The sequence below is a fragment of the Cherax quadricarinatus genome, chromosome 13, assembly GCF_038502225.1.
Source record: "Cherax quadricarinatus isolate ZL_2023a chromosome 13, ASM3850222v1, whole genome shotgun sequence".
NCBI lineage: Eukaryota > Metazoa > Arthropoda > Malacostraca > Decapoda > Parastacidae > Cherax > Cherax quadricarinatus.
Genome location: NC_091304.1, coordinates 11,692,599 through 11,706,715, shown reverse-complemented (window position 1 = coordinate 11,706,715; position 14,117 = coordinate 11,692,599). Strand labels below are relative to the sequence as shown.

The 14,117-nt window shown below is 42.8% G+C and overlaps 1 protein-coding gene across 1 annotated transcript in view; it reads left to right on the top strand.

Annotated features, from left to right (window-relative positions):
* Positions 1-13,789, top strand: part of LOC128688638 (glycine receptor subunit alpha-2-like) — a 67,080-nt gene extending 53,291 nt beyond the window's left edge. Inside the window, exons 5-9 of the mRNA XM_070084500.1 lie at positions 347-481; positions 3,761-3,861; positions 4,513-4,673; positions 11,763-11,901; positions 12,487-13,789. Of these exons, the coding sequence (XP_069940601.1) occupies positions 347-481; positions 3,761-3,861; positions 4,513-4,673; positions 11,763-11,901; positions 12,487-13,110 (1,160 nt within the window). The 3' untranslated portion in view covers positions 13,111-13,789. The remainder of the gene's footprint in view (positions 1-346; positions 482-3,760; positions 3,862-4,512; positions 4,674-11,762; positions 11,902-12,486) is intronic.
* Positions 13,790-14,117: the final 328 nt, after the last annotated feature.

Sequence of the window (14,117 nt, the reverse complement as noted above, 5' to 3'; positions counted from 1 at the left end):
CAGCCTGACACATTCTTTTTACACATCAATTTTACAGACTAAGATCTGAAGTCTCCCAACTCAAGCTGACGCTTCTGAAGATTCCCAACTCAAGCTGACTTTGCTGAAGTCTCCCAGCTCAGGCTGACACATAACATTGCCTCATATGCTAAACTCATCCTCTGTTTTGGAATAAGACAGGAAAACATTGGTGCCTTTCTTTCCAGGACTGCAATACACTGCTGGTGTTCCCACTATGTAATTATCGTATTCACCTTGTAACACCCACCTGGAAGTCTCATTTGCATTTAATTAGAAAAGGTCTTCGAGGCATGAGTATTGAGTCTTCTTGCTTCTCCCTCTGCAGTTTCTCACACGACGGAGGACTTGGTCTTCGACTGGGACCCCAATATACCTCTGGAAGTCGACGACAACATTGAGTTGCCCCAGTTCGACCTGGTCAGGAACCACACGGCCGACTGCACTCAGGTCTACTTTACAGGTCAGTAAGTTCTCTCAGTCAGGGAGTTAGTCAGTTAGTAAGTTAAGGTCACCTGACAGGATTAACATGATCTGACCTTTCAATAATTTCAACATCTCAATGACCTCCGGAAGCTAAATAGTAATCTCCCCAAATATATTTCAGTCTCAGAAAACATCCTAATTATTTCAGTAAACATCATTCCCAACTAAACATCGTTACATACGAAAACATCGCCATACCTCAGAAAACATCTTCATACATCAGAAAATACCAACATTCCAGCAAACGTCATTATTACCTCAGAAAGCATCCCTAGTATCTCAACAATTAACCCACAGAACGTCCTTCAGACCTCAAGAAATATTGTCTTGTTAGGTAAGACACATATGCAACAGTTAGGTATCTTTATTGTTTCATACCATGGAACAATGCTCTTCTCCAGATTGAGGGACTGACCACCTCAAAACTTTAAGGGTGATGGACTGATTACATCGTCTTCAAGTATCTTCTGCTTCTATCAACTTTTCTGTACTCGACTGAAGAAGCCTACTGTGTAGGCGAAACGTTTCGAAATAAAGATACCTAACTGTTGCATATGTGTCTTACCTAACAACCTGTCGGTATTTTATACCATTTTAATGTTCAAATATTGTCTTGCCAACTAAAAATATGTGTCTTGTCTCAAAACAATCTTGAAAAAGTCATAAACATCCTCCTGGCCACACAAAAACATTCTTTTAGTCATGCAAATTTTTGTTGACGTTACAAAACATATCGACAGTTGCAGCAGTTGTAACAGGAGTAGTAACGGGATGTGTAAGAAGTGTTGCAACAGGTATTGTAACGGGTTTTTTCTTCCCACTCCCCCCTCCTCACACTAAAGGTAACTTCATCCTATTGAAGATGGTGTGACAGGTGTTATAACAGTTGTTCCTTGTTGCAACAGATGTTTATTTCTCCCATACATCACAGGTGACTTCACCTGAGTGGAGGTGTAGCAGGTGTTGTAACATGTATTTCTTCTCCCTCACATTATATGTAACTTTGCCTACCTGGAGGCGATGTAACAGGTGTTTCTCCTTCCCCCACACTAGAGGTAACCTCACCTGCCTGGAGGTGGTATAACATGTGTTGTAACAGGTATTCCTCCTTCCAACACACTGCAGGTGACTTCACCTGCTTGAGAGTGGAGTAACAGATGTTAAAGCATGCAATAGTATTAAATTTTATAACTTGCACAAACTGTACCACTGCAGACAACAAGAGTATTTCACTCCTCTGTGGAAGATGTGTTCATTTAATACCACATACCTGCAAGTCCCTTCCAAAAAACTCATTACTAGTAATTCCTTCCTTAAATCAACTGCAAAGGCAACTGTTCAAGAAGAAATTTCTCTCTTAACTGTTATTAATAATCCATCACAAGTCATGTACACTGATGGATCTAAGCAGGAGTCTACTGGCAGGGTTGCACCTGCTCTTGTTGTCACCTCTCTAGTTAATTAAGAACGGTAGGAACCATGTTGAGTTTGGCAAATGAATTAAGAACTGGGCGTCTACATTGCAAACTGAATTGTTTATCATCATAATGACACTAACATTACCTTATGAGACTGAGCCTGACTCTATGATAATTACTGATCCTATGGTATCACTGAAGGCGCTTAACTTAAATGATAATTCTAACAACTTGCTCATTGGAGAAGCCAGGTATAGAAATTTAAAAATCAGAGAAAAAGGAATTATTATCATTTTTTTAAAGGATTTCATCACACACTGAATTACTCCAACATGATAAAGTTGCTAAGTTAGCTAAGTTAATTACTTTCAAAGAAAATGAAGAATTTAACTTTGGTTTGTCTGTGTCGTGAATTATGAATAATATTAGAAGGAAATTAAATAATGAAATTGAATGTTATAAGAGAAGATTTATCATTCACTATGATAACATGAAGGTAGATAAGTATGTTTAAGGAGCAACGTTGTGATGTGAACAGACTGACTGATGCTGAAGATATCTAGCTTAGGCTTAGTTACGAGAACTGACTGATATTGTAGCAGCCAGGCTTAGGCTTGGTTACAAGTACTGACTGATGTAGCCAGGCTTGGTTACAAGCATGTATGTGACATATCAAGATATCTTATCAATGACAATAAGATAGCAGATATATTAAGTCAATATTCTAAAATTGCTTGCAAGAGATGTACTCATAGTTAATGGGGCCTAGTTAATGGGCCTGTTTTATATCCACATGCTCTTTCGTTATCGTTCACAGGATGGACATGAGGTGCACAGTAAACCAGCCAATATTATAAAAATACTACAGGTAATTTTACCTGCCTAGAGCCTGTGTAGTAGGTATTATAACAGGTGTTACGTCTCTCCCTCACGCTACAGGTAACTTCAACTGCCTGGAGGTGTTATAACAGGTGCTACGTCTCTCCTTCACACTACAGGTAACTTCACCTGCCTGGAAGTGTTATAACATGTGCTATAACAGGTGTTACGTCTCTCCCTCACACTACAGGTAACTTCACCTGCCTGGAGGTGTTATAACAGGTGTTGTAACAGGTGTTACGTCTCTCCCTCACACTACAGGTAACTTCACCTGCCTGGAGGTCTTATAACATGTGTTATAACATGTGTTACGTCTCTCCCTCACACTACAGGTAGCTTCACCTGCCTGGAGGTGTTATAACATGTGTTATAACAGGTGTTACGTCTCTCCCTCACACTACAGGTAGCTTCACCTGCCTGGAGGTGTTATAACAGGTGTTGTAACAGGTGTTACGTCTCTCCCTCACACTACAGGTAGCTTCACCTGCCTGGAGGTGTTATAACATGTGTTATAACAGGTGTTACGTCTCTCCCTCACACTACAGGTAGCTTCACCTGCCTGGAGGTGTTATAACAGGTGTTGTAACAGGTGTTACGTCTCTCCCTCACACTACAGGTAGCTTCACCTGCCTGGAGGTGTTATAACATGTGTTATAACAGGTGTTACGTCTCTCCCTCACACTACAGGTAGCTTCACCTGCCTGGAGGTGTTATAACATGTGCTATAACAGGTATTACGTCTCTCCCTCACACTACAGGTAACTTCACCTGCCTGGAGGTGTTATAACAGGTGTTACGTCTCTCCCTCACACTACAGGTAGCTTCACCTGCCTGGAGGTGTTATAACATGTGTTATAACAGGTGTTACGTCTCTCCCTCACACTACAGGTAACTTCACCTGTCTGGAGGTGTTATAACATGTGTTATAACAGGTGTTACGTCTCTCCCTCACACTACAGGTAACTTCACCTGTCTGGAGGTGGTCTTCCAGCTGCGACGCCGCCTCGGGTACTATCTCTTCCACACGTATATGCCCACCTGCCTTATTGTCATCATGTCTGTACGTACCCACTGCTGCCGGGACGAGGGGAAGGGGACGAGGGGGAATGGGATGAGGGGAATGGGATGAGGAGATGGACAGGAGGGGAAGGAGGGAAGGCGAAATAGAGGAGGGGAATGGAATGAGGGGAAGGGAAAGGGGATAGGGGAAGGGGAGGAAGAAGGGAAAGGGGAGGATGGGTGGAGGGAGTAAGGGAAGCTGAGGAGGAGAGAGAGAGAGGGAGAAATAAGGAACAAATGTGTGAGAAAGCTAATTAGGAAGAATGGGATTCGTAAGTGGGAGAAACTGATGATTGAGTGAGAGAAGTGTGAGGGAGAGGGATGAGCAGTGAGATAGAAATGTGTGATGATAATAATAATAATAATAATAATAATAATAATAATAATAATAATAATAATAATAATAATAACATAATAATAATAATAATAATAATAATAATAATAATAATTATTATTATTATTATTATTATTATTATTATTATTATTATTATTATTATTATTATTATTATTATTATAAAAATAATAATGATACTAATAATTGGAATTAATTAAAGTAAGGTGGAGGCAGATATCATTCAGTTTCAAGAGTAGTTAACAGGAGCCAAGAGCTATAGCTCTACAACAGCACGCTGACCCCGCTTACCTTCCACAGTGGGTGTCGTTCTGGATCAAACCCGAGGCTGCCCCTGCCAGAGTGACCCTGGGTGTGACCTCGCTGCTGACACTCTCTACTCAGCACGCCAAGTCACAGGCTTCCCTCCCTCCTGTCTCCTACATCAAGATCATCGATATGTTTATGTCCACCTGCACCGTGTAAGTGTGCCTCCACCTGCACCATTTATGTTTATGTCCACCTGCACCGTGTAAGTGTGTGTCTCCACCTGCACCAATTATGTTTATGTCCACCTGCACCGTGTATATTTATGGCCACCTGCACCGTGTATATTTATGGCAACCTGCACCGTGTATATTTATGGCCACCTGCACCGTGTATATTTATGGCCACCTGTACCGTGTATATTTATGGCCACCTGCACCGTGTATATTTATGGCCACCTGCACCGTGTATATTTATGGCCACCTGCACCGTGTATATTTATGGCCACCTGCACCTCAGGGGAGAATAATTTAGTAGATTTTTTCTATTTTTCGTCCAGTTTCTATATTTTGTGTTTGTATAAGCCTACATGTCTTTCTTTCATATACAAGTTTCACTAAGATCGGCCAACAAACAAGTGAATAAAAAAGTATATACTGAAAATTGTATTTAGATACTGTAATAAACCTATTGAAATATTGTAAAATATCTGGCATTTAAGCCCAACAAATGCAAAAAAAAAAAAATTGTGCCATTGCGAGAATATTTGCACTAGTTTGTAAAGCATTCTTTGTTGAATGTTTGTTGATAACCTGCTGCCAGTCCGTTCATTATTAATTGATGGTGACCAATAAACACGTCAATAACTTTCTTCCTAGATATCGAGAAAAACCCAGCCAAACATAAGATTAAGATAAGATAAGATAAGATTTCGTTCGGATTTTTAACCCCGGAGGGTTAGCCACCCAGGATAACCCAAGAAAGTCAGTGCGTCATCGAGGACTGTCTAACTTATTTCCATTGGGGTCCTTAATCTTGTCCCCCAGGATGCGACCCACACCAGTCGACTAACACCCAGGTACCTATTTGCTGCTAGGTGAACAGGACAATAGGTGTAAGGAAACGTGTCGAAATGTTTCCACCCGCCGGGAATCGAACCCGGGCCCTCCGTGTGTGAAGCGGGAGCTTTAGCCACCAGGCCACCGGGATTTTTTTTTTTTTTTTTTTTTTTGTGAGAGAGAGAGAATCCTTAACCTGTAAATAGATTGTCAATAAAACCAGGGATCCTTAACCTTGTCAAACCCTGTGTTAAAAAAAAAAAAAAAAATCGCACTGTATATTAGTGTTCTTCTATAGTTACCCCGTGATACACATGTTTTCTATAGTGTTAGTGGACTAGAGAGAATGTAAAAATATAAGTTTTGAGCATAAACTGCTATAGACGGTTTTTTACGCTCTGCTCCGATCACTTTTCAGAATATTATTTTTTTTATTAACACATCGGCCGTTTCCCACCAAGGCAGGGTGGCCCGAAAAAAAGAAAAACTTTCATCATCATTCACTCCATCACTGTCTTGCCAAAGACAATAAGTCTTTTCTTATTTATTTCGGCATCTCTGTTATGTTTTTATGATAATTATTGCATGCAAAATATCATTTTGGAAGACATGTGACAGATAAATAAACACAGTTTTCAATAATAGCTCAATATCCTTGGTCCAGGGGCTAAACTTTAGCCGCTAAAGCATAGTCATAGCCGATCTAGGATAATGCTCTATTCCCTACTCAGCCTGTTCCCCGGTCACTAAAAGCGCCTATCACCAGCTCATGGAAAAACACCCGGGTAGCTACTCAGCCGGGTTTTTTTTTTTTACCTATTCCCACATCATTTTTTTTCTCCATATTCCTAATTCTTTGCATAGAATTCACACTACTCATTATACTCAAATATAACATCGCAATTGCCTCCAGCTTCCTCCTCGCTGCGGTGAGAGACCGGTGAGGACTGCAGGAGGCAGTGAGAGACTGGTGAGCACTGTAGAAGGCAGTGAGAGACCATGCAGCACTGCAGGAAGCAGTGAGAGACCATGCAGCACTGCAGGAAGCAGTGAGAGACCATGCAGCACTGCAGGAAGCAGTGAGAGACCATGCAGCACTGCAGGAAGCAGTGAGAGACCATGCAGCACTGCAGGAAGCAGTGAGAGACCATGCAGCACTGCAGGAAGCAGTGAGAGACCATGCAGCACTGCAGGAAGCAGTGAGAGACCATGCAATATTGTAGGTCCACTGTACCTGGTGCGCGAGCTAGAATTTTCAGTGCACTGTTTCTGTTTATGTTTACCTGGAGATTATCTGGAGAGAGTTCCGGGGGTCAACGCCCCCGCGGCCCGGTCTGTGACCAGGCCTCCTGGTGGATCAGAGCCTGATCAACCAGGCTGTTACTGCTGGTTGCACGCAAACCAACGTACGAGCCACAGCCCGGCTGGTCAGGAACCGACTTTAGGTGCTTGTCCAGTGCCAGCTTGAAGACTGCCAGGGGTCTGTTGGTAATCCCCCTTATGTATGCTGGGAGGCAGTTGAACAGTCTCGGGCCCCTGACACTTATTGTATGGTCTCTTAACGTGCTAGTGACACCCCTGCTTTTCATTGGGGGGATGTTGCATCGTCTGCCAAGTCTTTTGCTTTCGTAGTGAGTGATTTTCGTGTGCAAGTTCGGTACTAGTCCCTCTAGGATTTTCCAGGTGTATATAATCATGTATCTCTCTCGCCTGCGTTCCAGGGAATACAGGTTCAGGAACCTCAAGCGCTCCCAGTAATTTAGGTGTTTTATCTCCGTTATGCGCGCCGTTAAGGTTCTCTGTACATTTTCTAGGTCAGCAATTTCACCTGCCTTGAAAGGTGCTGTTAGTGTGCAGCAATATTCCAGCCTAGATAAAACAAGTGACCTGAAGAGTGTCATCATGGGCTTGGCATCCCTAGTTTTGAAGGTTCTCATTATCCATCCTGTCATTTTTCTAGCAGATGCGATTGATACAATGTTATGGTCCTTGAAGGTGAGATCCTCCGACATGATCACTCCCAGGTCTTTGACGTTGGTGTTTCGCTCTATTTTGTGGCCAGAATTTGTTTTGTACTCTGATGAAGATTTAATTTCCTCGTGTTTACCATATCTGAGTAATTGAAATTTCTTATCGTTGAACTTCATATTGTTTTCTGCAGCCCATTGAAAGATTTGGTTGATGTCCGCCTGGAGCCTTGCAGTGTCTGCAATGGAAGACACTGTCATGCAGATTCTGGTGTCATCTGCAAAGGAAGACACGGTGCTGTGGCTGACATCCTTGTCTATGTCAGATATGAGGATGAGGAACAAGATGGGAGCGAGTACTGTGCCTTGTGGAACAGAGCTTTTCACCGTATCTGCCTCGGACTTTACTCTGTTTACTACTACTCTATGTGTTCTGTTAGTGAGGAAATTATAGATCCATCGACCGACTTTTCCTGTTATTCCTTTAGCACGCATTTTGTGCGCTATTACGCCATGGTCACACTTGTCGAAGGCTTTTGCAAAGTCTGTATATATTACATCTGCATTCTTTTTGTCTTCTAGTGCATCTAGGACCTTGTCGTAGTGATCCAATAGTTGAGACAGACAGGAGCGACCTGTTCTAAACCCATGTTGCCCTGGGTTGTGTAATTTATGGGTTTCTAGATGGGTGGTGATCTTGCTTCTTAGGACCCTTTCAAAGATTTTTATGATATGGGATGTTAGTGCTATCGGTCTGTAGTTCTTTGCTGTTGCTTTACTGCCCCCTTTGTGGAGTGGGGCTATGTCTGTTGTTTTTAGTACCTGTGGGACGACCCCCGTGTCCATGCTCCCTCTCCATAGGATGGTAAAAGCTCGTAATAGGGGCTTCTTACAGTTCTTGATGAACACGGAGTTCCATGAGTTTGGCCCTGGGGCAGAGTGCATGGGCATGTCATTTATCGCCTGTTCGAAGTCATTTGGCGTCAGGATAACATCGGATAGGCTTGTGTTAACCAAATTCTGTGGCTCTCTCATAAAAAATTCATTTTGATCTTCGACTCTCAGTCTGGTTAGCGGCTTGCTAAAAACTGAGTCATATTGGGACTTGAGTAGCTCACTCATTTCCTTGCTGTCATCTGTGTAGGACCCATCTTGTTTAAGTAGGGGCCCAATACTGGACGTTGTTCTCGTCTTTGATTTGGCATAGGAGAAGAAATACTTTGGGTTTCTTTCGATTTCATTTATGGCTTTTAGTTCTTCCCGCGATTCCTGACTCCTATAAGATTCCTTTAGCTTAAGTTCGATGCTTGCTATTTCTCTGACCAGTGTCTCCCTATGCATTTCAGATATATTGACCTCTTTTAGCCGCTCTGTTATTCTTTTCCGTCGCCTGTAAAGGGAGCGCCTGTCTCTTTCTATTTTACATCTACTCCTCCTTTTTCTTAGAGGAATATGCCTTGAGCATACATCGAGTGCCACCAATTTAATCTGTTCTAGGCATAAGTTGCGGTCTGTGTTGCTTAGTATATCTTCCCAGCTTATATCGGTCAGGACTTGGTTTACTTGGTCCCACTTTATGTTTTTGTTGTTGAAGTTGAATTTGGTGAATGCTCCCTCGTGACTAGTCTCATTATGTCGGTCTGGGGCTCCACGCATACATGTCTGAACCTCAATTATGTTGTGATCTGAGTATATTGTTTTTGATATGTGACATTTCGTATCAGATCATCATTGTTAGTGAAGATGAGGTCTAGTGTATTCTCCAGCCTAGTAGGCTCTATTATTTGCTGGGTTAAATTGAGTTTTGTGCAGAGATTTAAAAGCTCTTGTGAGTGTGAGTTTTCATCAGAGCTGCCTCCTGGTGTTATTACTGCAACAATATTATTTGCTATATTCCTCCATTTTAGGTGCCTTAAGTTGAAATCCCCCAGAAGCAAGATGTTGGGTGCAGGAGCTGGAAGATTTTCCAGACAGTGGTCAATTTTTAACAGCTGTTCCTGGAATTGCTGGGATGTTGCATCCGGAGGCTTGTAGACTACCACAATGACTAGGTTTTGGTTCTCGACCTTTACTGCTAAAACTTCCACTACATCATTTGAGGCATTTAGCACTTCTGTGCAAACAAGTGACTCTGCAATGTACAGACCTACCCCCCCCCCCCTTTTGCCTGTTCACTCTGTCGCATCTGTATAGGTTGTAACCTGGGATCCATATTTCGTTGTCCAAGTGATCCTTTATGTGGGTGTCAGTGAAAGCCGCGAACATTGCCTTTGTCTCTGCAAGCAGTCCACGGATGAAAGGTATTTTGTTGTTTGTTGCTGGCTTTAGACCCTGTATATTTGCAAAGAAGAATGTCATCGGACTGGTGGTATTGTTGGTACTGGGGGGGATTTTTTTTCCGGCATTAGTATCTGTATCTATTGGTTTGGAGTGGAGGCCATCGACTGTGGTTCCACTCCAGGAATGACTGGATTTGATGTACGATTTCTGCCATTTCCTGCCAGTTTTTTTTCCTTCCTGGCACTAAAAAACCTCTCCCTCTTGGGTGGCTGTGGCTACCCAGGTTTTCCCATGGCCTGGATGTTTTGTATCTTTTTGTCCCCTTTAGATGGTGTGCCTGGCAATTTAAGTTATAGCACAGTCTTTCCTGTACTGAAGAGGTACACATTTCAGGGTGAAAAAGCTTACAGGAAGGGAGTTTGCATTTTCCTGTTGTCATATGGGCACGGTATTTTCTAGGGTGGTCATAGTTGCACGTCCCATCTGTTTTTCCAGATTTCCCATGCTTGCAGATGCCAAGTGCATAGTATGTGCACAGGCTTGGCTTCCGTTTGCCTTGGGTTTCTGTGACTGTATTCCCCGTTGGTGCATGTTTACCTGTCTTATTCCTATCCTCACTAGCACCAACAATGGAGCTCCCACAAGTTGCTTTTGGTAACATATCCTCACTATTGCTAGTGGAGTCCTCTTGTTTGCTATTTCCTGTGGTATTTCTAGTTTGCATTATTGGTTTTATCTTATCTTTGACTACACTTGTTTCCCCACTACGGCTCCTGTCTCCCATGAGGTCATTTATATGCATTCCTTCCTGCGTATAATTCCCGACTACCTGGACAAAATCTCCAGCTTCACCATTACTGTCTCCCAGGACAGCACCTCCAGCTTCACCATTACTGTCTCCCAGGACAGCACCTCCAGCTTCACCATTACTGTCTCCCAGGACAGCACTATCAGCCCCACATTTACTGACTACCAGGACATCACTTCGAGCCTTACAGTTTCTGACTACATGGCCAGTATCAAGGGCAGTACCATCCAGCCCAGACTTTTTATGTTCCCATCTGTTGGAGAAAGCTTCCAGGTTGTCTATGAAAGCAGCTTTGATGTTGTCCTCTTTTAATACCAATGTGATTTTAGTCCACAGATTTATCTCATTTGGGCATACCCAAAAACACTTCCCTGTTTTAATACTGCTTGTAGCTAGTTCTTGGATATCTGCACAGAAGTTGGGCTAAAGGTTTTGCTAAATTGGAAGCTTCCTGATTCTGCTGTATTTTACATGCAGTTAAGGCGGATTTCAGACACCTGTGTCGTATTCTGTCTCTTTCTTCGTTCACAAGTTGGACGTCTTTCCATGACATCAGGTGTTTGTTTTTTATCTCCGTGTACTACACAGGTATTACTGTCACTGTTCCCGAAAGGTATGATGTAGACCCCGGCGTTACTTGGGTCTTGGCAGTCCTGCTTGTATTTGATGAGGTCTTTATTAATGTTATGATTGGGACTCCTATAGGTTGATGGTGTTGTATTTAACGATGTTGTCTGCAGGCAAGATGTTGAGTATTTTGTGTGTTCTCCAGCACTCCCTGTTGACAGGTTCGGGAAGTTTCCTTACTAAGACGTCATATTCTTCCTCAAGAAATTCTGGGCAGTAGCTAGTGCAAGCTCTGAGGAAAAAGTCACAGTGAACTAAATATCACGGGCCACACTTATTGGTTTTTCTCTCACTTAACAACCACTAAGTAGCTCTCACCTGAGAGACAGGTAACGCGCGCACACTCAGTAACCCAGTTGAGCATAACAACTCTGTCTTCTACACTCATCATCCACTTTCTTGCGTATCCACTTACACCTGTCGCTACACTCATCCGTGTGAACCCCTCCATAACTTGTCGCTACACTCATCCGTTTGCACCCCTCCATAACCTGTTAGTCACAGTCACCCATTTGAACCCTCCATCACCTGTCGCCACACACTCATCCATGTCGCCCACGGCAGGTTCGTCTTCCTGGCGTTGATGGAGTACGCGCTGGTGAACGTGGTGCTGGGAGACGGCCCAGACGTTCCTCCCAAGAACCCCAGACCTGTCGTCGACAAGGAAACCAAGTCTCTGCAACACCACTTCACTCCAGATAAGGTTCGTAGGTGGTTCATGCGTGCGCTCGGGAAATTATTTACCTCACTAGCCTCTCTCTCCTTACTGTCTCCCTACCTAAATACTGTATTCTCTCTCTCTTATAAGATATTTTCACCTGTGATAATTCTCATGCTTGTCCTGTAGTCTTACCACTTGCTGGCTGTTTCAATTTTCTCTCCCACTCGTGTTTACTGTTTGTGAAGAAGTTAGTTCATGTTAAGCGAAAAATATTGACTTTCGCCATAATTTGAATCTTTTGGCGGTACTTTTCACAAATTTTTAGGGAAAAAATCATTAAAATTAAGAAATATATGATTCAGAAGCATAAAATATTAATATTTTTTAATGCAATGTGAAAAGTTTATAAAAATTAATAAGATAAAGCATATTTTACTTTTCCTTTGAGTATTATAATCATAAGACATAATTAAATATACTCTGGCCGTGTATTTATTATGTCATAGTGCCCGTGTGTGTCATAGTGCCCGTGTGTGTCATAGTGCCCGTGTGTGTCATAGTGCCCGTTTGTGTCACGAGATGGCACATAGCGATGAGTATTAATTAAGATTCTTTACCTTCCTGTAGCAGCAGCAGGAGAATGGTCGTCTGGGTCTCACTGGGCTCTCTCACCATCACCCTCTCTACGCTCGTACCCACTACGACCGCCTCAGCGACCTTACCGCCCCCTCCTACCACAACAGCACCCATTTGCACAGCCACCACACCCACAGCCCCATCACGCTGGCTCACGGTACACCCATACTACGCCCGTTAACCCAAGGTGCAGCTCTGCAGGGCTCCTTAGCACACGGGCCGCAGATACATCGCCCTCACCACATCCACGATAGCTCAGCCCACCACTATCACGGGGGCCTGCATGGTATGCCCATGCATGGGCATATGTCCCACGGCCCACCTCACACAGGCAGCTCATCCCACGACCCGCCCATTTCTGGTGGTCTGGGCCACGGTGCGCCCATTCACAGCATCCGGCCACACAGCAACCAGACATACACGGACCTGTTATGCCCGCCCCTGCCAAGCGTGCCCCCGCCGCCTCCTCCCCCAGCTAGAATGCCAGGACCCAGTCCTGCGCAGAAGAGGAGAGCCAGAGCCATCCTAGTGGACCGATTCTCTAGAGTTTTCTTCCCCTCTACCTTCGGCCTTATCAACGGTGTCTACTGGATCATTTTCTGGCTTTATTTATAAGTGCATTGCAATCCTGTCTTTCGAGTTACCAGTTAAAACGGTATATTTTAGTAGGTCTGCAAGTGCCGTGAACTGTTTTACCAATAAAGTATTTAAAGTGGCCTCTGATATGGACCAGACTCGTTCAGGAGTATTTTGTATGTCTGGGGGCGATGTATAATTTTTTTTTGGGGGGGGGGGTTCTCTTGAAGCCTCGTTACAATGCTAGGATACAGTACCGACAAGGTGAGAATTTAGACACGTGTACCATACCTTTGTATCTTTAAATGATGCCAGTGGTTGGCGATATGTCATCGAATAAAGATACCCAGGTGTGGCACATGTGTCTAATCTCTTTCTTAAAAAACTGTCGGATCACTTAGTGAAAACCCTGCAAGTGCTAGGAACCATTTTCATTTTCGATGATGACCACCCTGCCTCTGTCTACAACACAGGTCCATCTGTACCTCTTCCACTTCTAGATTCTTTGCATAGATATCAAGGAAGACATTAGAGACCTCATCCACCTATCCCTTCCCCACACCAGTACGTCATAAGGTGGAGTAGATCGCTGGCCACCTGCATCCATGACATGTTGGATCATCAACCCTTGTTGGCTCATCCTGTACGAAAGTTTGTTGGATCACTTATTGATCCAGTTTATACATCATCCTGGCTATGCCGGGGAATTTTATGAATATTCATAAACTTTATGTACATACAGCCTTTTTTATATACATATATATGTATATTTGTCTGTATCTATAAATGATAAGGTTTTGCATATATATATATATATATATATATATATATATATATATATATATATATATATATATATATATATATATATATATATATATATATATATAATAAGGTTAAGAGTGTCTTGCGAATTTTTCTGGTTGTACTATTGGCTGTAAATCATGGTGATAGACATTTACTAGTTATATTTACATACTAGGTTTTATTGGATTACTGTATATTGTGAATAATTAACTAGGTATGCATATGTAAATTATTGTTAG